A 25059-nucleotide genomic window follows, 5' to 3' on the forward strand; every position below is an offset into this window, starting at 1 on the left:
CATTCATTAGGAAACCTTGTGACCATTCTTTCTGGTAACCAGTTTGAGTTTTCCTCAAACTATGAACCTAAACAAAATTTTTAATTACACTACAGTTACACCAAAATTTACTTTTGCCAACAGAGCCAATATACTTGCTAGATTCCAGAATCTGGTTTTATATTTTGGTTTTCCTAATTTTTCTGAACCAGATAACATTCTTCATGATTCAATTAAACTATTAATTCCAAACTTGAACAAATTAACATAATTTCAGACATGGCAATTTTACTCATGAGGAGGTGATCCACTATGTAAGCATATACTGTGCTAATCAAATTGTCAAATTGTACTGAGAAAATTTATACTTTTATAATGAGCTATTTTTAGTTTAATCACATCATTGTTGTGATTTGTAGATAATCTACTCCATTAAATTTTCACCTTGCAGTTTTATAAACTATAATGCAGTTATCAAGATTACAAAATACCATTATCCCAGTCTTGATATATTAAACCCTCTCCAATAACATCTTGAGAAGTAGTACAATCATGGTCTACTTGCCAAGTATCTTTATAAACTTTTTTTGGCCAATATGTGTATGAACTGTGTCTGCCAATATGCATTTAACAATTGTGCTTTTAGTTTGATGCCTCAAAAAATCTGGAGGTCTAGTTTTGAGAATTGTACAGTATTGGCTTTTGTCTGATGAACTGTGATTTATGGAATACTAATGTTTACAAAACTTTTTGCTGCTAAAGTGATATATTCTGTTGTTGAAGGACTATACAGAGAAGAGAAAGATAAACTGGTCATCACTTAAATGAAAGTATTTAGTTTGAATAAAGGTCAAATTGTGAAAAATGTAACTCAGTGTGTGTTGTGTCCTTCATTGAAATGTATGACTACCAATTAATGCAATTTCAGATCAGAGACTTCAGTTCTGGGTGTGCCACCAAGGGACTTTAATCTAAAACAATGTCAGAACACTTACAGAGACCATTCTTCCTAGCATGTTCTTCAATATTCTCTATACCTCCTACCATAGGGGTCAATGTTCACAGCTACTATCTCTTGTTTACTTTTTCTGATAGTTTTGGCTGCCAGAAAATTCTGTAGCTCTTCTCTTGCAACTTACTTCATTGTCTCTGACAACTGCTGTACACACAAATTTATAAATCCCCCCTCTTCTGGTCACCCCCAATGAAATGCAACCATGTGATAATATCAATCCTCTGTTGTTGTGACATCCTTTACAAGAAGATCTCAGTACAAGGGCTTGCTAAAAAGTAATCCTTTGAAATTTTTTATTTTGTTTTCAATATCAGTTGAGGTATTACATGTCATGCATATTACTTAGTTGAATTTTCCAATTTTGCTGCCAAAAGTTGCAACCATTTGGTGGTAGAGGCTTCTAACTGTAGCACATAACATTGCAGTGTGTAACATAACTATATCTGTGGATCGGAAACAAACTCTCAGAATGTTGAAAGCATGTATTCGAAGAGTTCATCAACATGTGGAGCACCCTCTCCTTCAGCATGACAATGGAAGACCACACAAAAGCAATGCAACATCTTCTACAATCTGATGCCTTGGGTTCACTGTCATCAGTTGTCCTCCATACAATACAGCTTGGTCTCATCTAATTTTCACGTGTTTCCAAAAGTTAAAGAACACCTTCAAGGTCTTCACTTTGATAGTGATGCAGAGGTGCAGTTGTGGTAACATCAACAAACTCAAACATTCTACAATGATGGTATCAACAAACTGGTCCCTCATTTGGAAAAAATGTGTTTGTCACCAGTATGACTATCTTCTACATCTACATCTACATCTACATTTATACTCCTCAAGCCACCCAACGGTGAGTGGGGGAGGGCACTTTACGTGCCACTGTCATTACCTCCCTTTTCTGTTCCAGTTGTGTATGGTTTGCGGGAAGAACGACTGTCTGAAAGCCTCCGTGCACGCTCGAATCTCTCTAATTTTACATTTGTGGTCTCCTCAGGAGGTATAAGAAGGGGGAAGCAATATATTCGATACCTCATTCAGAAACACACAGTTATGAAACCTGGAGAGCAAGGAACACCACGATGCAGAGTGCCTCTCTTGCAGAGTCTGCCACTTGAGTTTGCTAAATATCTCCGTAACGCTATCACGGTTACCAAATAACCCTGTGCCGAAAGGCGCCGCTCTTCTTTGGATCTTCTCTATCTCCTCCGTCAACTCGATCTGGCACGGATCCCAAACTGATGAGCAGTACTCAAGTATAGGTCGAAAGAGTGTTTTGTAAGCCACCTCCTTTGTTGATAGACTACATTTTCTACGGACTCTCCGAATGAATCTCAACCTCATACCCACCTTACCAACAATTTATTTTATATGATCATTCCACTTCAAATCATTCCACATGCATACTCCCAGATATTTTACAGAAGTAACTGCGACCAGTGTTTGTTCTGCTATCATATAATTATACAATAAAGGATCCTTCTTTCTATGTATTTGCAATACATTACATTTGTCTATGTTAAGGGTCAGTTGCCACTCCCTGCAACAAGTGCATATCCACTGCAGATCTTCCTGCATTTCGCTACAATTTTCTAATGCTGCAATTTCTCTGTATACTACAGCATTACCCGCGAAAAGCCGCATGAAACTTCCAACACTATCTACTAGGTCATTTATATATACTGTGAAAAGCAATGGTCCCATAACATTCCCCTGTGGCACGCCAGAGGTTACTTTAACGTCTGTAGATGTCTCTCCATTGATAACAACATGCTGTGTTCTGTTTGCTAAAAACTCTTCAATCCAGCCACACAGCTGGTCTGATATTCCGTAGACTCCTACTTTGTTTATGAGGCAACAGTGCGGAACTGTATCGAACGCCTTCCGGAAGTCAATGAAAATAGCATCTACCTGGGAGCCTGTATCTAATATTTTCTGGATCTCATGAACAAATAAAGCAAGTTCGGTCTCACACGATTGCTGTTTCCGGAATCCATGTGGATTCCTGCAGAGTAGATTCTGGGTTTCCAAAAACGACATGATACTCGAACAGAAAACATGTTCTAAAATTCTGCAACAGATCGGCGTCAGCGATATAGGTCTATAGTTTTGCACATCTGCTCGACAACCCTTCTTGAAGACTAGGACTACCTGTGCTCTTTTCCAATCATTTGGAACCTTCCGTTCCTCTAGAGACTTGCGGTACACGGCTGTTAGAAGGGGGGCAAGTTCTTTCGAGTACTCTGTGTAGAATCAAATTGGTATTCCATCAGGTCCAGTGGACTTTCCTCTGTTGAGTGATTCCAGTTGCTTTTCTATTCCTTGGACACTTATTTCGATGTAAGCCATTTTTTCGTTTGTGTGAGGATTTAGAGAAGGAACTGCAGTGCGGTCTTCCTCTGTGAAACAGCTTTGGAAAAAGGTGTTTAGTATTTCAGCTTTCCTCTGTTTCAATGGCATCATCATCCCGGAGTGTCTGGATATGCTGTTTTGAGCCACTTAGTGGTTTAACGTAAGACCAGAACTTCCTAGGATTTTCTGTCAAGTTGGTACATAGAATTTTACTTTCAAATTCACTGAACGCTTCACGCATAGCCCTCCTTACGCTAACTTTGACATTGTTTAGGCTCTGTTTGTCTGAGAGGTTTTGGCTGTGTTTATACTTGGAGTGAAGCTCTCTTTGCTTCCGCAGTAGTTTCCTAACTTTGTTGTTGAACCATGATGGGTTTTTCCCGTCCCTCACAGTTTTACTCCGCACGTACCTGTCTAAAATGCAGTTTACAATTGCCTTAAGCTTTTTCCATAAACACTCAACATTGTCAGTGTCAGAACATAAATTTTCGTTTTGATCTGTTAGGTAGTCTGAAATCTGCCTTCTGTTAGTCTTGCTAAACAGATAAACCTTCCTCCCTTTTTTTTATATTCCTATTAACTTCCATATTTAGGGATGCTGCAACGGCCTTATGATCACTGATTCCCTGATCTGCACTTACAGAGTCGAAAATTTCGGGTCTGTTTGTTATCAGTACGTCCAAGATGTTATCTCCACGAGTTGGTTCTCTGTTCAATTGCTCGAGGTAATTTTCGGATAGTACACTCAGTATAATGTCACTCGATGCTCTGTCCCTACCACCCGTCCTAAACATCTGAGTGTCCCAGTCTATATCTGGTAAATTGAAATCTCCACCTAAGACTATAATATGCTGAGAAAATTTATGTGAAATATATTCCAAATTTTCTCTCAGTTGTTCTGCCACTAATGCTGCAGAGTTGGGAGGCCGGTAAAAGGAGCCAATTATTAACATAGCTCGGTTGTTGAGTGTAACCTCCAACCGTAATACACTCCTGGAAATGGAAAAAAGAACACATTGACACCGGTGTGTCAGACCCACCATACTTGCTCCGGACACTGCGAGAGGGCTGTACAAGCAATGATCACACGCACGACACAGCGTACACACCAGGAACCGCGGTGTTGGCACACCATTAGGCCGTCTTCCGCTCACGCCCAAACATCGTGCAGCCCGCCTCCAGTGGTGTCGCGACAGGCATGAATGGAGGGACGAATGGAGACGTGTCGTCTTCAGCGATGAGAGTCACTTCTGCCTTGGTGCCAATGATGGTCGTATGCGTGTTTGGCGCTGTGCAGGTGAGCGCCACAGTCAGGACTGCATACGACCTAGGCAAACAGGGCCAACACCCGGCATCATGGTGTGGGGAGCAATCTCCTACACTGGCCGTACACCTCTGGTGATCGTCGAGGGGACACTGAATAGTGCACGGTACAAACAAACTGTCATCGAACCCATCGTTCTACCATTCCTAGACCGGCAAGGGAACTTGCTGTTCCAACAGGACAATGCACGTCCGCATGTATCCCGTGCCACCCAACGTGCTCTAGAAGGTGTAAGTCAACTACCCTGGCCAGCAAGATCTCCGGATCTGTCCCCCATTCAGCATGTTTGGGACTGGATGAAGCGTCGTCTCACGCGGTCTGCACGTCCAGCACGAACGCTGGTCCAACTGAGGCGCCAGGTGGAAATGGCATGGCAAGCCTTTCCACAGGACTACATCCAGCATCTCTACGATCGTCTCCATGGGAGAATAGCAGCCTGCATTGCTGCGAAAGTTGGATATACACTGTACTAGTGCCGACATTGTGCATGCTCTGTTGCCTGTGTCTATGTGGCTGTGGTTCTGTCAGTGTGATCATGTGATGTATCTGACCCCAGGAATGTGTCAATAAAGTTTCCCCTTCCTGGGACAATGAATTCACGGTGTTCTTATTTCAATTTCCAGGAGTGTATTTCACAGGAACTATCCACTTCTACTTCACTACAGGATAATCTACTACTAACAGCGACAAACACGCCACCACCGGTTGCATGCAATCTATCCTTTCAAAACACCATCTGTGCCTTTGTAAAAATTTCGGCTGAATTTATCTCTGGCTTCAGCCAGCTTTCTGTACCTATAACGATTTCAGCTTCGGTGCTTCTTGAGAAAGCAATATGTAGATATGAAGAATAAAGATGTAGAATGTTTAAAAAGTTTGCTTTATTTAAAAAGCTTTAATAGTTTTTGCATAAAAAATTCAGAGGCCTTACTTTGCAGCATAACCTCATACACCTCTTCTATGATATCTTTCAGCAAGTGTGAGATTTTGTCAGCTTCTATCACATTCATATTCACAATGTGGCACAGGGTTACACAATTCTGTACATAGGACTGTGTGATTTCATTATGACCTTGTGTCCTGTTCCTTAATTGTTCTTTGGCTAAGTGGACTTGTTGACAATTGGCACCAAATGTTTTCTTAAGTTTGACTTGGAAGATATTGAGCTTCTTTTCATTGTTCTCTAACCACTGCAGTGTTGTGTCATGCAAGTAAAAAGTACACATCTGACAGATATATCATGTCATTCCACATGTTGTATATAGTGATTTGGTTGAATCTTTTGAACCATTTTGCTGGTTCCTGACCAGCATCTCCAGAAAACACAGATAGTTCTCCTCCATAAGCTGAGGCACTCTCAAGATCTAATTTACCTAAGAAGGGAGGACAGCTGTTCTTTGCACATACATTTCACGTTGTTTACCATTTCACTGAGTATAACTCATTGTTTTATATCTCAGACCACTCATTTTCAGAGTCACACATAGCCTTCCTCTTGAACTTAGGAGAAGGGCCATGTGTCACTATGGCAATCAGTAGCTGGAGATAAAAACAGCAAGATACACCTAGCTTCACACTGTCAACTACAAAGTAAAGCTGGATGACTACAATATGCTACTGAAAGCGATCACATTAATATGACTAAGAGTAAATTGTTCCCATACAACACATTGCTGCCATCTGCAGGAGAAGGTCCAATAATATTTGTGCACAGATTTTTAATTAATTGTCTTTGTTTTATATCATTTTTTGCCTCTTGCCTCTTAATAGATGTATAAAAAAAGAGTGATTATTTCAAACAGGTACACTAAGGACTGAATACATGTATGTTTGCTGTAGTGGTTTGTGGAAAATCAAATTACAATGCCCAATTTAGAGATTGCAATCCTTGAATTCCTTACAATTATTCAATTGTCAGTACGACAAAAACATCTCACACATCGCTCCACTAGAGTCCTGGTTCAGATGACACCTTCAGTCAATGCTCAAGACAGAATGGATCTTCAGGGGTTGTGTCACTTACAGAATTAAAGAACAAGCTTGAATTTCATATTTTAAGACCACATTTATGATATGCCACAATAATTTACGTTGTCTCTAAGAAATAGCTAAAAAAAAAAAAAATTGAGGAAATCTGATAAAACTGTCTTGTAGCACCACCACATAAAGACTATGTATGTTTACCTGTTCCTATAAACTTTTGATTTAGGTTTTAAGGAAATGGTTGGTAACTATTTTGCACATCCCCGATGGATCACAAAAACTTTCGAATTTTTACAGTAGAGATGTATTTTCTTGAGACCCCACAGCGTACCCTGTTGCTTCTTTCACAACGAACTATAAATGTAGTCATAGTTCAGTGCTAAGATGTCCCTATTTTCTATGTAAATTCTGTGTGTAGTGCTGCCTATAAAATTCTTCAGTACCTCAAAGCCAGGACAGATATGTTGGTCACCAGCAAATGTCCTGCAATGACGTTACAACCTCCTAGAGCTTAGGCTTTCAACTACAATTTGGCAGGACACAACAGCCACTCATAGTCATGTCTGAAGTTCATTAACATCTACCACAAAGAAATACTGTACACTTTTTCATCACCTTCCAACACTCTGCTTGATATACACTATCTGACAAAAAAACTGACATAACTCTGAACACATAGATACCATCAGTGTGTATGTAAACACTGCTGTGTTCTTCTTTGACACATAAGTGTGGAAGTGTGCACATAAGTAGCTAAATGAAAAATCCATCAAATATGCACATTTATTTATATGTAAAAGCTGACTTCATAATGTTGCTTTCTGTGAGGCTGCATGTACAAAACTGTGTGCTGATTTGAAGTTCTAGATTCACATATTTTACTGTATGCATTGCTTCTGCATAATATTTCACTGATTTATCAATACCCATTTGTATTGTGGAATTCTGAACATTTCTGATTGCCTTGATAAACTTGTATTGTTATCATTAATTGTAGGCTAAATCTTAATTTAAAACAATCATTCACTAATATCACTGTACAGTTACATGAGCAATAGGTTATTTTTGAGAATTTTCATGTGCTTACAAAACTATATTTTCATAAGTTACTGGTACAAGTGTTTTGGGTATGTAATTTATTTCATAGCAAATTAGCATTTGTGGTTCACAGTTCACCCAAAGAATATATAACCATGGAATTTCATTGTATATCAATGCAAATAAACACGCATTTCTGAGAATTTTCAAAAGCTTCCATCGTTATTTGCATAATCTACGACCAATTCGTAGTAACTCGGCACTTATGATTTACATACTCTAGCAGATTTCCTAACTAACATGCTATGTTATATCTAGTCTTCTCTTAAAGAGGAGTAGCCCTGTATATTATCTGCATTTACTGTAAATTAATTCTGTTTTTGAGTTTGCTAACAACTATAATTAACCTCAAAACATTTAAGGGAACCAGTAATTTTAACCACATGTAGTTTAGCTCAACAGATTAAAAGATAATCAGCAGGCATAATTTAAAGTTATTTGTTCACTCCCTTGTAATACATTGCACCACTCAAAATGCTGCCCCAATGTGAATGCTGTTTTCAGACACGGGATGAGCTGCTTGATATTCGTAAACAGCTGGAAATCACCCTCACTACTGTCAAATGATTGACAGCTGCTGCAAATTGGGTGTTGGAAGAGCTCCCAAGAGTCATGTACCGGTACCACAGGTACCTCAAATACTATCCACTCCTGTGGATCCCATATGCTCTGCAGAAGGTACAGGCTCTGTCATTACTCATCCACTTGATTGTGAGTGACATGTCAATCGTAGATCTAGGCATCCTGTACAAGGTGGACTGAAACCAGAGAGGACTCAGGGTGTTGTACCGATCCCCCTAACAAACACGTTTGATGTGCTGTCTTTCACTGAAACTGAAACTGAGCCAGTGGGACTCACTTCACCTGTTTTGTGGAAACCTATTTTGTCTGATATCAGGAGGAGGCAAACAAAACAGGGTAGGGGTTTATTATTGATAGACAGTTCAAATGTACAGCAAATGATGGTACCCCCCCCCTCCCAGAGAAATGGCAGCAAGGGACAGGAAATGACACCAGGTGCGTTTCGTGTGTATACCTGGGGACCTCATTCGACATTTTTAAAGGCTATTCCAGTAGCCATTGAGGGAATATGGTGCTACCAACAACACACTGTGGAGCATGTTGGAACAATGATGCCTGTCATCTGGGCTCTGAGGTCATACTTGGGTCATTCCAGTGATTGGTAGAGAAGGTTAAGAAGACCAGCCTTGCACATGGAGTTTCAATGAAGTTGACTATTTGCAGTTTTGTACCCAGAACTGATCGTGGCCCTTAGGTTCTGTGTGGAGTGGAAGGACTGAACCAGAGGCTTGGAAAGCTCTGTAACAAGCTAGGCTGCAACTACCTAGACTTGTGGCACAAGGTTGAGAACTGTAGGGTCACCCTAAATGGGTCAAGTGTGCGCTACACATCAGTGGTACCTGAATGTGTGGGGAGTGTGCATGAGGGTCTGTTACATTGGGCAACTCTCCACTGAATTAAGATAATTATATCTCTAGGAAACCCAGAAGCAGTGGTGGAAGATCAAATGAAATGATAACTCTGGGAAACCCAGAAGCAGCAGTGGAAAATCAAATGAAATGCCTCCCACAGCCGACATTATTAAAATCCTAATGGTGAACTGTTGGAGCATTTGCAACAAAGTGTCAGAGTTTGAAGCACTCATGAAAAGCAATGAAGCTACCATAATACTAGATGCAAAATGGTGGTTGAACCCTGAAATTTATAGCAGTGAGATTTTTGGGGAAATTTTAAATGTATATCAAAAGGATATGCAAATGAGAAATGGAGATGGTGTATTTCTCACAGTAGGCAAGAAACTCAAATCCACCAAGATAGAAATTGAAGCTGCATGTGAGATTGTTCGGCAAGACACAGTATTAGGGTTTGGCATAAAATGATAATTGGATCCTTCTATTGTCCACCAGACTCATCTCCTGATGTAACTGAATTCTTTAGCAGAAACATCATTTCACTTGCATATAAGTTCCCCAGTGATACTGTAATCACTGGCGAAGACTATAATCAGCCACCAATAATTGGGGAAATTACAATTTTGTTGTTTGATGAGCACAGAAGACATCCTGTGAAACATTACTAAATGCCTTCTCTGAAAAGTACCTAGAACAGATACTTAAGAATGCCACTCATGATGAAAATATATTGGATCTAATGTCAACAATTAGACCTGACCTATTTGAGGATGTTCACATGGAAACTGGTATCTGTGATTATGTCATGGTTGTGGCAACAATGATTATCAAAGTACAATGGACAACTAAAACAAGCAGAAAGATATTTATGTTCAGTAAAATAGATAAAAAGAATCAGTGTCATATCTCAACAAGGAACTTGAAAACTTCAGCACAGGGAAGGAACATGTAGAGAAACTATGGCTCAAGGTTAAATGAATAATTGTTTATGTTATGGATAGATATGTATCCAGTAGAACATTTCATAATGGCGGGGAAGCTCCAAGGTACACAGGCACTGTAAAGAAACTTCTAACTTCTAAAGAAACTGAGATTACTCCATAATATGTGTAAAACAAAGTGTAGGGCTATAGATATAGAGATACTGAATGAAACTTGTTTGACTGCCAAGAGAGCAATGTGTCATGCCTTCAGTGACTATCATAGCAGAATACTGTCAAATTATCTTCCACAGAACCCAAAAAAATTCTGGTCAGATGTAAAGGCTGATAGTGGCACCAAAGTTAGAGTCCAGTTCCTAGCAAATGAGACAGGAAATGAAACTGAGGGTAGCAAAGCAAAAGCTGAAATGCTTAACTTCATTTTCAAATGTTCCTTTAAAAATGAAAACCCAGGAGAATTGACCTGATTTAATCCTCATACCACTGAAAACATGTATGAAATAAGTATTAGTGGTAGTGGCATTGAGAAACAGTTGAAATCATTGGAATTGAACAAAGCTCCAGGGATTGAGGGAATCCCTGTCAGATTCTCTACTGAATTTGTGGCTGAGTTAGCCTCTCTTCTAACTATAATCTATCATAGGTCCCTAAAACAAAAAACTGCACCCAGTTTGTTGCAGAATCTTACAACACATTCTAACCTCTAACATAATGAGGTATCTCGAACAGAATGACCTCCTCAATGCCCACCAGCATTGATTCCAAAAACAGCTCGCACTGTTTTCACACGACATACTGCAAGCTTTGGTTCAAGGTGATCAGGTAGATGCTGTATTTCTTGATTTCCAAAAAAGCATTTGATTCCATACCACACCTATGCTTGTAGTCAAAAGTATGACCATATGGGGTATCAAGTGAAATTTGAGACTGGATTGAGGACTTTTTGGTAGGGAGAATGGAGAATCCTATCTTGGATGGAAATCGAATGTCATATGTAGAAGTAAATTCGGGAGTGCCCAAGGGAACTGAGTTGTGATCGTTGCTGTTTATGTCGTATGCTAATGACCTTGCAGACAATATTAATAGTAAAATCAGGCTGTTTGCAGATCATGTAGTTATCCATAATGAAGTACTATTGGAATGAAACTGCACAAATTTTCAGTCAGATCTTCCTAAGATACCAAAGTGGAGCAAACATTGCCAGCTTGCTTTAAATGTTCAGAAATGTAAAACTGTGCACTTCACAGAATGAAAAAAAAAGTATTATCTTATAATAGGTTTGTTTGTGTGGCCATCCTCTGCAGCAAACATATAAATACTTATTTTGTAAATAAAACTGGTTTTCCTGCTGGTTCTTAATTTATTAATCCCTAACACGTTTTGTCTTATCTTGTTCTAAAGCATTATCAGTGAGCTCTATAAAGATACAGTTTTGTTAGTTTTAGATTATTAAAGAAATCACATTGCAATTTTTTTTGTGAAAATGTAATTACTTATGATTTGCTGATCTGCGTTTCCTCACATCTGGTCTGGAGGTTGTACTACCACTTTTATTACTGCCATATAAGCACATCTTTGTGTTCTGACCTTCTTCAAACGGTTCCCGCTTTTTTGTGGTGTTCTCTTATTTTTTTGCCACTTGATATAACTATTTTGCTGGACATTGCTTTTCACAATGTAAATATTGCCAAACACGTAATGGAGTCCCATTCTACCAGGGACTTGGAGAGAGACAGTGGTGTTACTCCTGGTGTCATGGTACGGGAAGCTTTTAGGTATCACTTCAGGTCACAGCAAGAAGTGATTGCAGTAACTCTGATGGCACGATGGTATGTTATGGACATCCAGTGTCCTCATGTGTTACCTCTCATGCAATTGTGTCATGGTGACAATTTTCAACAAAATGAGCATGATGTTAAGGTACTCCCATGGCCAGCAAGCTCATCCAGAGACAAGTGCCAGTATCCAGAATGTGAAGAACCAATAGAAACAGTAAGCAGCCCAGCTTGCCTCAGGAGAGGACATAAAAGTTTTATGACACTATTGCCGACTAATTCAGGCCGTGCATCCAAGGCAGAGGAACTGTAATGTCACATTGATAAGTGGGCTCATTGTACCAAGTTCTCTGTAAAGTTGACTTGAATTTTTTCTCAATGAAGTAAATAACATCACATACCCTCTCAACCTGTTAGGTTTCATTTCATTTCCTCCTCCCCTTCTGGGTGCTTCACTTTTTTTTTCAGGCAATCTATATTAAGTGGAAGGACATTCACATATGTAGTAAACAGAAGTGGATCTAAACTTATTTGTTGTTGGACATCATTCATTATTTCTCGATTGTCACTGAAGGTTTTTTCCCCCTTCAAGAATTATTATTTTCCTTAAATGTCATTCAGACCAGTTGTTTGTTACACAATTAATTCAATATTACTTACACTTTCTCAAAGACTGCATTGCCTATACAATCAAATACTGAAAATATAACAGAAAATAGCAATTGGTGATATTTGGGTAATTATGGTTATTGGTAGTTGTATGTATAAATGGCATGCCACTATAGCAATAGATCCATATAGTTATGTAGTAAGTAAATTGGTTCTACCTGAGTGTGACATAACTATGGAGCACATTACTTTCTCAAATAATTTAGAGATCTAAGCAAAGGTACTGGAGAGAAATTATTTAAATTTTTCCCCTCATCTTCCAATTTTACGTCATATTTTAATCTGTGTGGAAAAATTCCCTTTAATAGCCATGCATTAAATATATAATTAAGAGTATGACTCATTGAGTTAGAATAACTCATAAAAGTTCTGTCTGACATTCAGTTTTCTAACTGTTTTAATTCAGACATATATTCATTCAATAGAAAACAATAAAAATATATTAAGTTATTGACCTGAATAAATGAGGCACATCCAAATTCCATTTACTTTTGTAAATCTCATTTGTACTTACTTGTATATGTCTTGGTTGTGCAATGGATTATATCGCTTCATGACAGCTATATCTATGCATGGCTTTATTCCAACCCGCCGAGCAATATGTTGAGGTAGTGATTTTGGATAAAGTACTGTCGGAAACACTGCATCTGGAAGCTGATTATCAATCTGAAAAATGAGTGAATGAACACTGATGTAATACATATAATATATACGCACACACTCAGCACTTACTGTCAGAAACCATACCTAACTAGTGAAATTTTCACTGCGCAGGGATTTTAAGAGGTAATAATTGTTACTTATATGGCACAAGTGATCTGACATTACACAGTGTTCTACAGATGTTAATTTTTTTATTGGTGAGATTAAGGTTTACAATACAATATGTTTATATAAGATTTGTTGCCCTGAATGGTTCATGTGCTTCACTTTATCATAAAGACTTCATGGCTTTAGATGAAACCTCATGTGGAATGTTCCTTTTAGTCAAAGCTGGGTATTAGCATATAAGACATACAGGTTTGATTTTGTTCTAGTGTAATGTTTGTGAATGTCTCCATTTTTCTCTCATCCGCATTCTGTTGGCCACATTCTTTTACCCTCAAGAATATATAAGCAAGGCAGTGTTAGGATCTTCAGCATTCTGAAAATTGATTTGGAAGAATCTCTAATATTGTTTATGCTCTCCACAGGTATGTTGCCAGAAATAATCGTCTTGTCTACACAATATTCCGGCCACCCATCTGGCCACCACCTTCAGGTGCAATCATTGAGTACACAATCACACCGGGGCTGAATGAACATCAGAAATGGTGGCTCCTTTATACCCTCGGTACAGGCCACTGCGCCTGCAAGATAAGCGGAAGAGATGCCCTCTGCAAAGCAAAGAATTGCAGCGCTACTGGCGGCAGAAACTGGTGAAAGTGATAAACCACAAATTAAGATGTAGCGGGTCGAAAACCAGGCTGTTGTTGTTTTATCTCAGATAAAATGGGTTTCCATATCTCACTTAAAGAAAAACCTTTATCTCTATTAATAATGTCATCAGATAATCATATTTCAATGGATTCCTTGAGCACACAATCCCAGTAACAAGAAGCTGGAGCAATAATTTGTGTCTCTTTGTTGATCTTGACATTTAGTGTGCAAGCTTGGTGGTTATTGAATCCTGCATTACATACTTGTAATATAATGCTACTTTTATTTTTATTCACAAAAATTGCTCTACAACTGTCTTGGATGTAAGTGCTATTGTGTTGTTCTCATTTGCAGTCCATGCAGATTATAAGATTTTAAAAGAATGAACAACGTTTTTCATTTTTTGTGTGAAAAAATAAATGTTAAAGTCACCACATATAAATACAAAATGTCTCCAATGGCTTAATTTGCATACAAACATGTCAAATTTGTACAAAAAAAATCATTATGATTACATGAGGGGGCCAGTACACTGTTGCTACAGGCACACTACTGAGTTGCTGATCTCATTATTTACCAGAATGTGCAAGTCTTCAATTTTGTTGAGTAAAGGCTAGACACTATGATAGTAAATTTTCAGATTTCTGTTGACTTCATTAAGGAGGCTTGAAGTGATATTTTCTGTGTCACAGTCCTTCAGTTGAAATTCCAATGTATTTCAGATACACTGACTTCAATGCTGTTATGTAGGTTCTGTTAGCCAGCATTGCTGCAGTTTCCTTTTCCATATGTCCCTTTATTTGATCCACTTACAGGGTGTTTCAAAAATGACTGGTATATTTGAAACGGCAATACAAACTAAACGAGCAGCGATAGAAATACACCGTTTGTTGCAATATGCTTGGGACAACAGTACATTTTCAGGCAGACAAACATTCGAAATTACAGTAGTTACAATTGTCAACAACAGATGGCGCTGCGGTCTGTGAAACTCTATAGTACGATATTTTCCACATATCCACCATGCGTAGCAATAATATGGCGTATTCTCTGAATGAAATTACCCGAAACCTTTGACAACGTGTCTGGCGGAGTGGCTTCACATGCAGATGAGGTGTACTGCTTCAGCTGTTCAATTGTTTCTGGATTCTGGCGGTACACCTGGTCTTTCAAGTGTCCCCACAGAAAGAAGTCACAGGGGTTCATGTCTGGCGAATAGGGAGGCCAATCCACGCCGCCTCCTGTATGTTTCGGATAGCCCAAAGCAATCACACGATCATCAAAATATTCATTCAGGAAATTAAAGACATCGGCCGTGCAATGTGGCCGGGCACCATCTTGCATAAACCACGAGGTGTTCGCAGTGTCGTCTAAGGCAGTTTGTACCGCCACAAATTCACGAAGAATGTCCAGATAGCATGATGCAGTAATCGTTTCGGATCTGAAAAATGGGCCAATGATTCCTTTGGAAGAAATGGCGGCCCAGACCAGTACTTTTTGAGGATGCAGGGATGATGGGACTGCAACATGGGGCTTTTCGGTTCCCCATATGCACCGGTTCTGTTTATTGACGAAGCCGTCCAGGTAGAAATAAGCTTCGTCAGTAAACCAAATGCTGCCCACATGCATATCGCCGTCATCAGTACTGTGCACTATATCGTTAGCGAATGTCTCTCGTGCAGCAATGGTAGCGGCGCTGAGGGGTTGCTGCATTTGAATTTTGTATGGATAGAGGTTTAAACTCTGGCGCATGAGACGATACGTGGACGTTGGCTTCAGTTAGACCGCAGCTGCAACATGGCAAACGGAAACCCGAGGCCGCTGTTGGATCACCTGCTGCACTAGCTATGCGTTGCCCTCTGTGGTTGCCGTACGTGGTCGCCCTACCTTTCCAGCACGTTCATCCGTCACGTTCCCAGTCCATTGAAATTTTTCAAACAGATCCATTATTGTATCGCTTTTCGGTCCTTTGGTTACATTAAACCTCCGTTGAAAACTTCGTCTTATTGCAACAAAACTGTGTTCTAGGCGGTGGAATTCCAACACCAGAAAAATCCTCTGTTCTAAGGAATAAACCATGTTGTCCACAGCACACTTGCACAGTTGTGAACAACACATGCTTACAGCAGAAAGACGACGTACAGAATGGCGCACCCACAGACTGCGTTGTTTTTCTATATCTTTCACATCACTTGCAGCGCCATCTGTTTTTGAAAATTGTAACTACTGTAATTTCGAAAGTTTGTCCGCAACAAACAGTGTATTTCTATCGCTGCTCGTTTAGTTTTTATTGCCGTTTCAAATATACCGGTCATTTTTGTAACACCCTGTATGTACTGTGCAGCTTGAAAGACTTTTCTGGAGACTAGAAATCTACTCTGTAGAAATCAGCATGAGTTTCGAAAAAGATGGTCGTGTGAAACCCAGCTCGCGCTATTCGTTCACGAGACTCAGAGGGCCATAGACACGGGTTCACAGGTAGACGCCATGCTTCTTGACTTCCACAAGGTATTTGATACAGTTCCCCACAGTCACTTAATGAACAAAGTAAGAGCATACGGACTATCAGACCAATTGTGTGATTGGATTGAAGAGTTCCTGGATAACAGAACACAGCATGTCATTCTCAATGGAGAGAAGTCTTCCGAAGTTAGAGTGATTTCAGGTGTGCCACAGGGGAGTGTCATAGGACCATTGCTATTCACAGTATACATAAATGACCTTGTGGGTGATATCGGAAGTTCACTGAGGCTTTTTGCAGATGATGCTGTGGTGTATCGAGAGGTTGTAATAATGGAAAATTGTACTGAAATACAGGAGTATCTGCAGCGAATTGACGCATGGTGCAGGGAATGGCAATTGAATCTCAATGTAGACAAGTGTAATGTGCTGCGAATACATAGAAAGATAGATCCCTTATCATTTAGCTACAAAATAGCATGTCAGCAACTGGAAGCAGTTAATTCCATAAATTATCTGGGAGTACGCATTAGGAGTGATTTAAAATGGAATGATCATATAAAGTTGATCAGCGGTAAAGCAGATGCTCGACTGAGATTCATTGGAAGAATCCTAAGAAAGTGCAATCCAAAAACAAAGGAAGTAGCTTACAAAAATGGTTCAAATGCCTCTGAGCACTATGGGACTCAACTGCTGTGGTCATCAGTCCCCTAGAATCTAAAACTACTTAAACCAAACTAACCTAATGACATCACACACATCCATGCCCGAGGCAGGATTCGAACCTGCGACCGTAGCAGTCGCACGGTTTAGGACTGCGCGCCTAGAACCGCGAGACCACCACGGCCGGCGAAGTAGCTTACAGTACGCGTGTTCACCCACTGGTTGAATACTGCTCAGCAGTGTGGGATCCATACCAGATAGGTTTGATGGAAGAGATAGAGAAGATCCGACGGAGAGCAGCACGCTTTGTTACAGGATCATTTAGTAATCGCGAAAGCTCCAGTGAAAGACTCTGCAGGAGAGACGCTCAGTAGCTCAGTACGGGCTTTTGCTAAAGTTTTGAGAACATACCTTCGCTGAAGAGTCAAGCAGTATATTGCTCCCTCCTACAAATATCTCGCGAAGAGACCATGAGGATAAAATCAGAGAGATTAGAGCCCACACAGAAGCATACCGACAATCCTTCTTTCCACGAACAATATGAGACTGGAATAGAAGGGAGAACCGAAAGAGGTAGATGTAGATGTAGAATGACACAATGTTGCTTTGATAGAATGTCTCAATACTGATTCGGTGAGGTGCTGCACTATTTTTGTACCTTTCTTTATAGTAGAGGCTGGAGGGTGGCTTGGCTTCTGTGTGAGTGCTTCCTAAATTCACATTTACAATGCTTACAAGAGCTGCAGTTCAGTTTGTGTCCGCAAGGATATATTTTGGATCTATAGCTCCCTAGGCTGAACCTGTTGCTAGTCATACCGAAAGGCATGATAACTAATCCACAAAAAATAGAGTTTTAATTAAATTTTTGAACGAAAAGCCTGTAACACTTTATGTAAGCTATAAAATTTAATTGTACAAAATATCACTATACAATTTTAATTAATTACTTTACCAATCAACCAGCTTCAAAATGAATGTTACAGATAATGTAATTGGCTAACTGGGTTGCACCTACACTTTATACTACTGAACTTACATACACTATGATCCTTTGTTCTCTTAAAATATAACTATCAACACTGTGTGAAGTCAAAATGGTTAGCCTGTCTACCAATTTGGTGGTTCAAAACCAGCTTTTTATCAACTTTAATTCAGCAAATGATCTTCATTTACTGCTGTTTGAGACATAACTAACAGGTACACTCTTAGACCAATCTTTATATTAGAGAGCAATCTTCTACATTTTCTAAAGGAGTGGTTGGTGTTTGTGTGACCTTGCTATGACACCATGAGTCAGTAAGCTATATGTCAGACATTTATTAACATTAAACAAGTTCTCATCTAATGAACTATTATGAAAAGCACAAAAAAGCACCATTTGCAGGTGGGACTAGCTAAAGAAGAAGACTCAAAATATGTAAAATTGCTTATAATACATACTGATTCCAAATAAAACTGGCAACCTCACATCAACCATGTCTGTAAAAAGATATAACAGGTGTTCTACCTTATGTGAAAATTAGTTGATCCAGTAGGTAATAAATATATTAGGACACCATACTATTGACTTTCAGAATCTCATATAACTTATGACCTGTTGCTATGGGGTCACTCGTGTCATGTCAGTGACATATTACTGATTCAGAAAGAAGTTCTAAAATAATGTCATAGGCTGGTCCAAGGAAAAACTGCCAACCTTTGTTCACCAATATCAAAATACTGACAGTTATAAATCATTATATTTATGCATCATTGCTCTGTGCTAAAAACAACATAACATAATTTAATACCAGAGAGTATATACACACTAATGATGCTAGAAACAAAAAGGTTATTGACATTCCTTGGCACAGGCTGACAAAAACAGGCAACACTCACAAAGTGAATTATTCGACAGTTTTTAATAATTTGCCAAAGCACTCAGTACACCTCTCAGTAATTTTAAAAGTAGACATGAGTTTCTCCTGGCATATAAAATGTTCAAATAACTTACAAGGATGCAGCCAAGTAAAATAATCGTCAACCACTGATACCGTGACAGGTGACCACCTCCATTATTCTCAACGCAAAACTGCAGAAAATACCCACTGTGCAATGGAATTTAAAAACTCAGTTTGCAGATAAATTCCCAGAAGATAAACCACACACACACACACACACACACACACACACACACACACACACACACACACACAGAGGGAGAGAGAGAGAGAGAGAGAGTTGATGTTACCTCAGCCACTGTTCAGTAATTTTCACTATAAATAACTTCTTAAGTCACTCATCTTTGGTTGTGGTGGCACTATTGTTTACACAGTGTGATGAGTGTGTGTGTGTGTGTGTGTGTGTGTGTGTGTTTCATCGTCCAGGAATTTCTCTGCAAACCAAGGTTTTGAATTCCCTTGCTCAGTGCAATTGCTGCAGTTTTGCTTTGAGAATGACAGGGTGGTCATACTGCATTTGCATTGAAATATTGGCAGCAGTCAATAGTGTTACTTGGCTGTGTTCCCCAAGTTATCTGAACATTTTAAAAATAAGTTGTACAACTGGTTAATAGAAAATCCATTCTGCAATTTAAGAGGCTGCTTGGATAATTTCAGTATAGAAACTGACTTTCAAGATTATGATTGCCATTCTTTACAACTGGTTAATGTAGAATAAAGAATTTTTACATGTAATGTGAACATTAATTAATACAATGATTGCTGTTGTATCTTGTCATCAATGCTCAGTGCAAAGCTATCCCACTACATACGGTCAATCACAAATTAAGAATATGAATATGAAACTAAAATATCTTGTATGCTTCCTGATATATCTTGTTGACAAATCAAATTATCTGAAATGGTATTCCCCAGCTTGAAGAGCTCAAGAATTTGCATCTGGCAATGGGAAACACTACATTTTATTGATTCCACCTTGCATGAAATGAGGTACTGAATAAATCACCTTTTCGGAAGTTTAATTCACTTAAAGTTGCCAAAATTGCTTTAACTGTTGTCTGATTTTATGTTTCCCCAGCATAGGAAAATTTTGAATATTTCTCGGGTATTCATCCAGGTGTCATCACCTCTTGCCATCTTAAGACATTCCTGATAACGGATTGTTTTCTGCTGGCCAGTGCCTTTATAGATGTTTTCTTCTATCTCTATTATGAATTTGATATTCTGGTGCAGGAAATTAAAGTCTCGGCAGCTGTCATATAGATGATGTCATTCATGTGGCCAGATTAGAAACATGACACCCTCATAAAAAAAAAAAAAAAAAAAAAAAAAAAGGCACAAGGGCTTGTAGACTGCCGACTCCAGGGCTTCTTCATAAAATGTCTCTAGAAATATAATGACCAACTACTCAAAATGCACAAACAACTCTTTTTAAAAGAGTCTTTTCTGCAGTTTTGCTTTGAGAATGACAGGGTGGTCACACTGCATTTGCATTGAAATATTGGCAGCAGTCAATAGTGTTACTTGGCTGTGTTCCCCAAGTTATCTGAACATTTTAAAAATAAGTTGTACAACTGGTTAATAGAAAATCCATTCTGCAATTTAAGAGGCTGCTTGGATAATTTCAGTATAGAAACTGACTTTCAAGATTATGATTGCCATTCTTTACAACTGGTTAATGTAGAATAAAGAATTTTTACATGTAATGTGAACATTAATTAATACAATGATTGCTGTTGTATCTTGTCATCAATGCTCAGTGCAAAGCTATCCCACTACATACGGTCAATCACAAATTAAGAATATGAATATGAAACTAAAATATCTTGTATGCTTCCTGATATATCTTGTTGACAAATCAAATTATCTGAAATGGTATTCCCCAGCTTGAAGAGCTCAAGAATTTGCATCTGGCAATGGGAAACACTACATTTTATTGATTCCACCTTGCATGAAATGAGGTACTGAATAAATCACCTTTTCGGAAGTTTAATTCACTTAAAGTTGCCAAAATTGCTTTAACTGTTGTCTGATTTTATGTTTCCCCAGCATAGGAAAATTTTGAATATTTCTCGGGTATTCATCCAGGTGTCATCACCTCTTGCCATCTTAAGACATTCCTGATAACGGATTGTTTTCTGCTGGCCAGTGCCTTTATAGATGTTTTCTTCTATCTCTATTATGAATTTGATATTCTGGTGCAGGAAATTAAAGTCTCGGCAGCTGTCATATAGATGATGTCATTCATGTGGCCAGATTAGAAACATGACACCCTCATAAAAAAAAAAAAAAAAAAAAAAAGGCACAAGGGCTTGTAGACTGCCGACTCCAGGGCTTCTTCATAAAATGTCTCTAGAAATATAATGACCAACTACTCAAAATGCACAAACAACTCTTTTTAAAAGTCATCATAAACTTGTTAATTCAAATTCTATGCAATTTCCCAGAAGCTGCTGTAAATATGACATTAGAAAGCATGGATTTTGACAGGTGAATGCTGACGTAATTCAGTTATACATTCACTGAAAAATTCAGCCAAATAAACCAACAGAAAATAATTGCATTTACATTAAACCCACAGAAAATAATCATGTTTACATCTTATATGACCGTTAGAGGGCTTGACACAGTGTATTAAAGTACACACACTGTTGTAGTGTGGGTCCCTTTGTGATGTGCATCTCTATGATGTAGCCTATATAGCCTACACATAATGCAGCCCTGCGTACCTTGCTTATCTGAGAGGTCAGAATGTTTCCACTTGCCCTTAGTGACATTTTGCCCCAGTGGTCTAATGTTGTTTGCACATTTTGTTCTGTCTTGTATACCATAACCCATTTGCTGATAAGTTGGTATTGGTTTCTGACTTCAGATTTTAGATTTTCTTTCATATATGTCAGAAAGGCCACTCTATTGTAAATAAGCTCCCTGCCACATTTTTTAGATGGAACATGGGTGTTGTGAAACAATTTCTACTTACCTTTTCTATCTCATAGTTTACGGCAACTCTTTTTTGAAGGCATTCTGTAAGCCAAAAATTGAAGTTATACTTTTTATTTTACAAGAATCAGCTTAAACCTTATTTGTTGGTATCTCTGCCATATCATTTGTAACAGGTGACTATGAGGTTGTAGCAGTATGACAACAGCTCACTTTTCTTATTATTTTAGCAAGGATAAGAAAAAAGATGTACAACTTTTGCAAACACATAAAGTTACTACTAAGGTATGGTGAAATATTAGGTAAAATTTTACTGATATAAAATTATGTAGGCCTATTTAATAATATTTTTTCTTAAAAAAATAACAACAGAAACTGTATACCTGTAATCTATGTATCTTAAAATGTATGTACATTTGATGGTCAGATTTCCGGAACTGCAGCCATATTCCTGGACTATACCGCCTTCGTAGCTCTCCAAAGAAAGGTTTTGTCATCTGCATCTTCTCAAAGTCAACCTAAAATATACATTTTTGTTGAAGAGTCTCAGATACATGCATTATCCAAGTAAAAACACAACTACTAATACTATCACTGTTTGCCACATATAAAACATAAAACAAAAAGAATTCACATATATTAAATACAGTTTAGAAATATTAGTGACAAATATGTAACATTAAGGTTATATTAATATGTCCACTCCTGTAGTGTTTATGGCACACTACGCAGAGTTCAATGTTTTGTTTCGAACGAGAGCTGCAGTCTAAGCGTCTGCAAATATGACAGGATACAGTACTGGCAGAACTTTTCTCTGAAAGAACTTTTCTCTGGTAAGACTTTCCTTCTGCAGGGCTTTCTGCTGGCATGACATTTCTCTGGCAGCACATTATTCTGACAGAAAAATACTAATCAGACTGATAAGTACTTTACTTTTGGAGAAAAAGACTGTTGTCACATTGATGACTAGAATATTCTCACATGGCTGTCATGTGATTTTGTACTGAGTAGAGGCAGTAAAGATGGTAAAGGCAAAAGAGATCATACATTTACCTACAACCACACAAGCAGAGGAAGATAATTTTTGTTATAACCTTTAATCACCAATAATTGTGTAGATATTGAACACTCTCTCTTAGTAACAATAGCTGATTACATGATTACAACTCAGTATCTCGTATTCGACTGCCGTGCCATGACATGAGGCCAGCCCATTTGTAGCTAGGTGGCGCTCCCGCGCTCAGCCGATTTGCGGAGCGCCTCTATCGCCGTTTGCGCGTACTGTTGTGGCGGCACTGTTAAATGTCGTGGCACTGTCACAACACTTTTCCCCCCTTGGAAAAAAAACCACTCACTTCCTTGGAGACATGGACAGTGTGGAGACATCCATGGCCTCTTGTGGGGCCCCGAGGAGATCCCATGGAGAGACACGAGAGTATGGTCGAAAATGTCCGGGACGGAAGCTCGTGTGTGGAATGTGCCTCCTGGATGAGATGATGGGTGAAAACTCAGGAGCAGCATCCATAGGTGTCATGGACCTGGGAGTGTGCTCCAGCGAGATGGGTCCCGGAGAAGGCGGCGTCGCGACTGGGGCCGGTTCCGGCATACTCGGAAGCGATAGCGACGTCGGCTGCATCAACACTTACGGTAGATCGGCAGCGGCGACAGGACTGGCTTCTCGGGCTGGTGGAGGCGAAGGAAAGAGCGGCGGCACAGGCGTGGCCACCACTCGTGGGCGCATCTGGTCGTAATGGCGAACAACTGTGCCATCGCCCGTACGTATTTCACAAAGCCAGTGGCTGCGAAGAGCCTTGACCACCCCTAGAATCCATTTAGGGCAAGATCCATACCCTCGTGCCCACACGTCGGCGCCCACCGAGTATTTTCCCGCACTCGGGGACACAGTACAAGGCCTGACAGGGTGAAGCAGGTGCAGTAGAGTGCGCGGTTGGCAGCCATGCAAGAGTTCAGCAGGGCTGCGATCACCCAGAGGTGTGAAGTGATAAGAACTCAGAAATTGCAGCAGAGCATCATCTGTGGCAAAATCACTAAGGAATTTTTTCATCTGGCATTTGAAAGTGCGGACAAAGCGCTCGACCTCCCCATTCGATTGCGGATGGAAGGGAGGTGCTGTAACATGATGAATCCCTTGTCCAGTACAAAAATCACGGAAGGCCTGCGAAGAGAACTGGGGGCCATTGTCCATGACGATCGTGGATGGAAGACCTTCTAGCACAAAGATTTTGGACAAAGCCAGCGTCGTCGCCGCAGTGGTGGGTGACGGACATCTAACAACAAACGGAAACTTCGAGAAGGCGTCAATCAACAGTAGCTAATAAGTACCGAGGAAGGGGCCGGCAAAGTCAGCGTGCACCCGTTCCCATGGCTTGCTGGATCAGGCCATGGAGAGGGCATTGTACGAGGTGTAGCCAGTTGTTGAGGACACTGACCACACACAGCAACCATGTGGGCGATGTCTGAATCAATACTGGGCCAATAAACGTGCCTGCGGGCCGGGGACTTAGTCCGAGAAATACCCCAATGACCTTTATGCAACAGTTTGAGAACATCTTTGCAAAGAGAGGCTGGCACCACGACCCGTGGAGATGCGCAATCTGTGGCCAGAAGAACAACACCATCACGAACAGACAGACGAAGGCGCAAGGCATGGTAGTTGCGAAGGGGATCTGATGCCCGGGCCTTGGTCCTGTCCGGCCAACCCCGTTGAACAAAACCGATCACCCGACGCAGGACCAGGTCCCGCGCAGTAGCCAACGTGACCTGCGAACCTGTAAGTGGAAAATCCTCGACAGCATGACGTTCTTCCTCATCAGTGTGGAAACAGAGGAGTTCATCACGATCGAAAACCGGGTCGGGGCCCAACGGCAATCGCGCCAGTGCGTCAGCGTTGGCGTGCTGGGCAGTGGGGCAATAGTGAATCTCATAGTGAAAACGAGACAAGTATAAGGCCCAACGCTGCAGGCAGTGAGCTGCTTTATCTGGAAGCAACGCCGATGGGCTGAACAGAGAGACCAGTGGTTTGTGGTTGGTGATGAGGTGAAACTTAG

The 25059-nt window shown here is 39.8% G+C and overlaps 1 protein-coding gene across 3 annotated transcripts in view; it reads right to left on the minus strand.

Annotated features, from left to right (window-relative positions):
• LOC126297832 (intermembrane lipid transfer protein VPS13A-like) overlaps nucleotides 1–25059 on the minus strand; it is a 759301-nt gene that overhangs the window by 118744 nt on the left and 615498 nt on the right. For all 3 annotated transcript variants that reach the window (XM_049989081.1, XM_049989080.1, XM_049989079.1), the window contains exons 53-54: nucleotides 22375–22509; nucleotides 13084–13235 (exon numbers count right to left, since the gene is read on the minus strand). In XM_049989081.1, coding sequence (XP_049845038.1) covers nucleotides 13084–13235; nucleotides 22375–22509 — 287 coding nt within the window. The remainder of the gene's footprint in view (nucleotides 1–13083; nucleotides 13236–22374; nucleotides 22510–25059) is intronic.

Source organism: Schistocerca gregaria, chromosome X, assembly GCF_023897955.1.
Source record: "Schistocerca gregaria isolate iqSchGreg1 chromosome X, iqSchGreg1.2, whole genome shotgun sequence".
NCBI classification, from domain to species: Eukaryota; Metazoa; Arthropoda; class Insecta; order Orthoptera; family Acrididae; genus Schistocerca; species Schistocerca gregaria.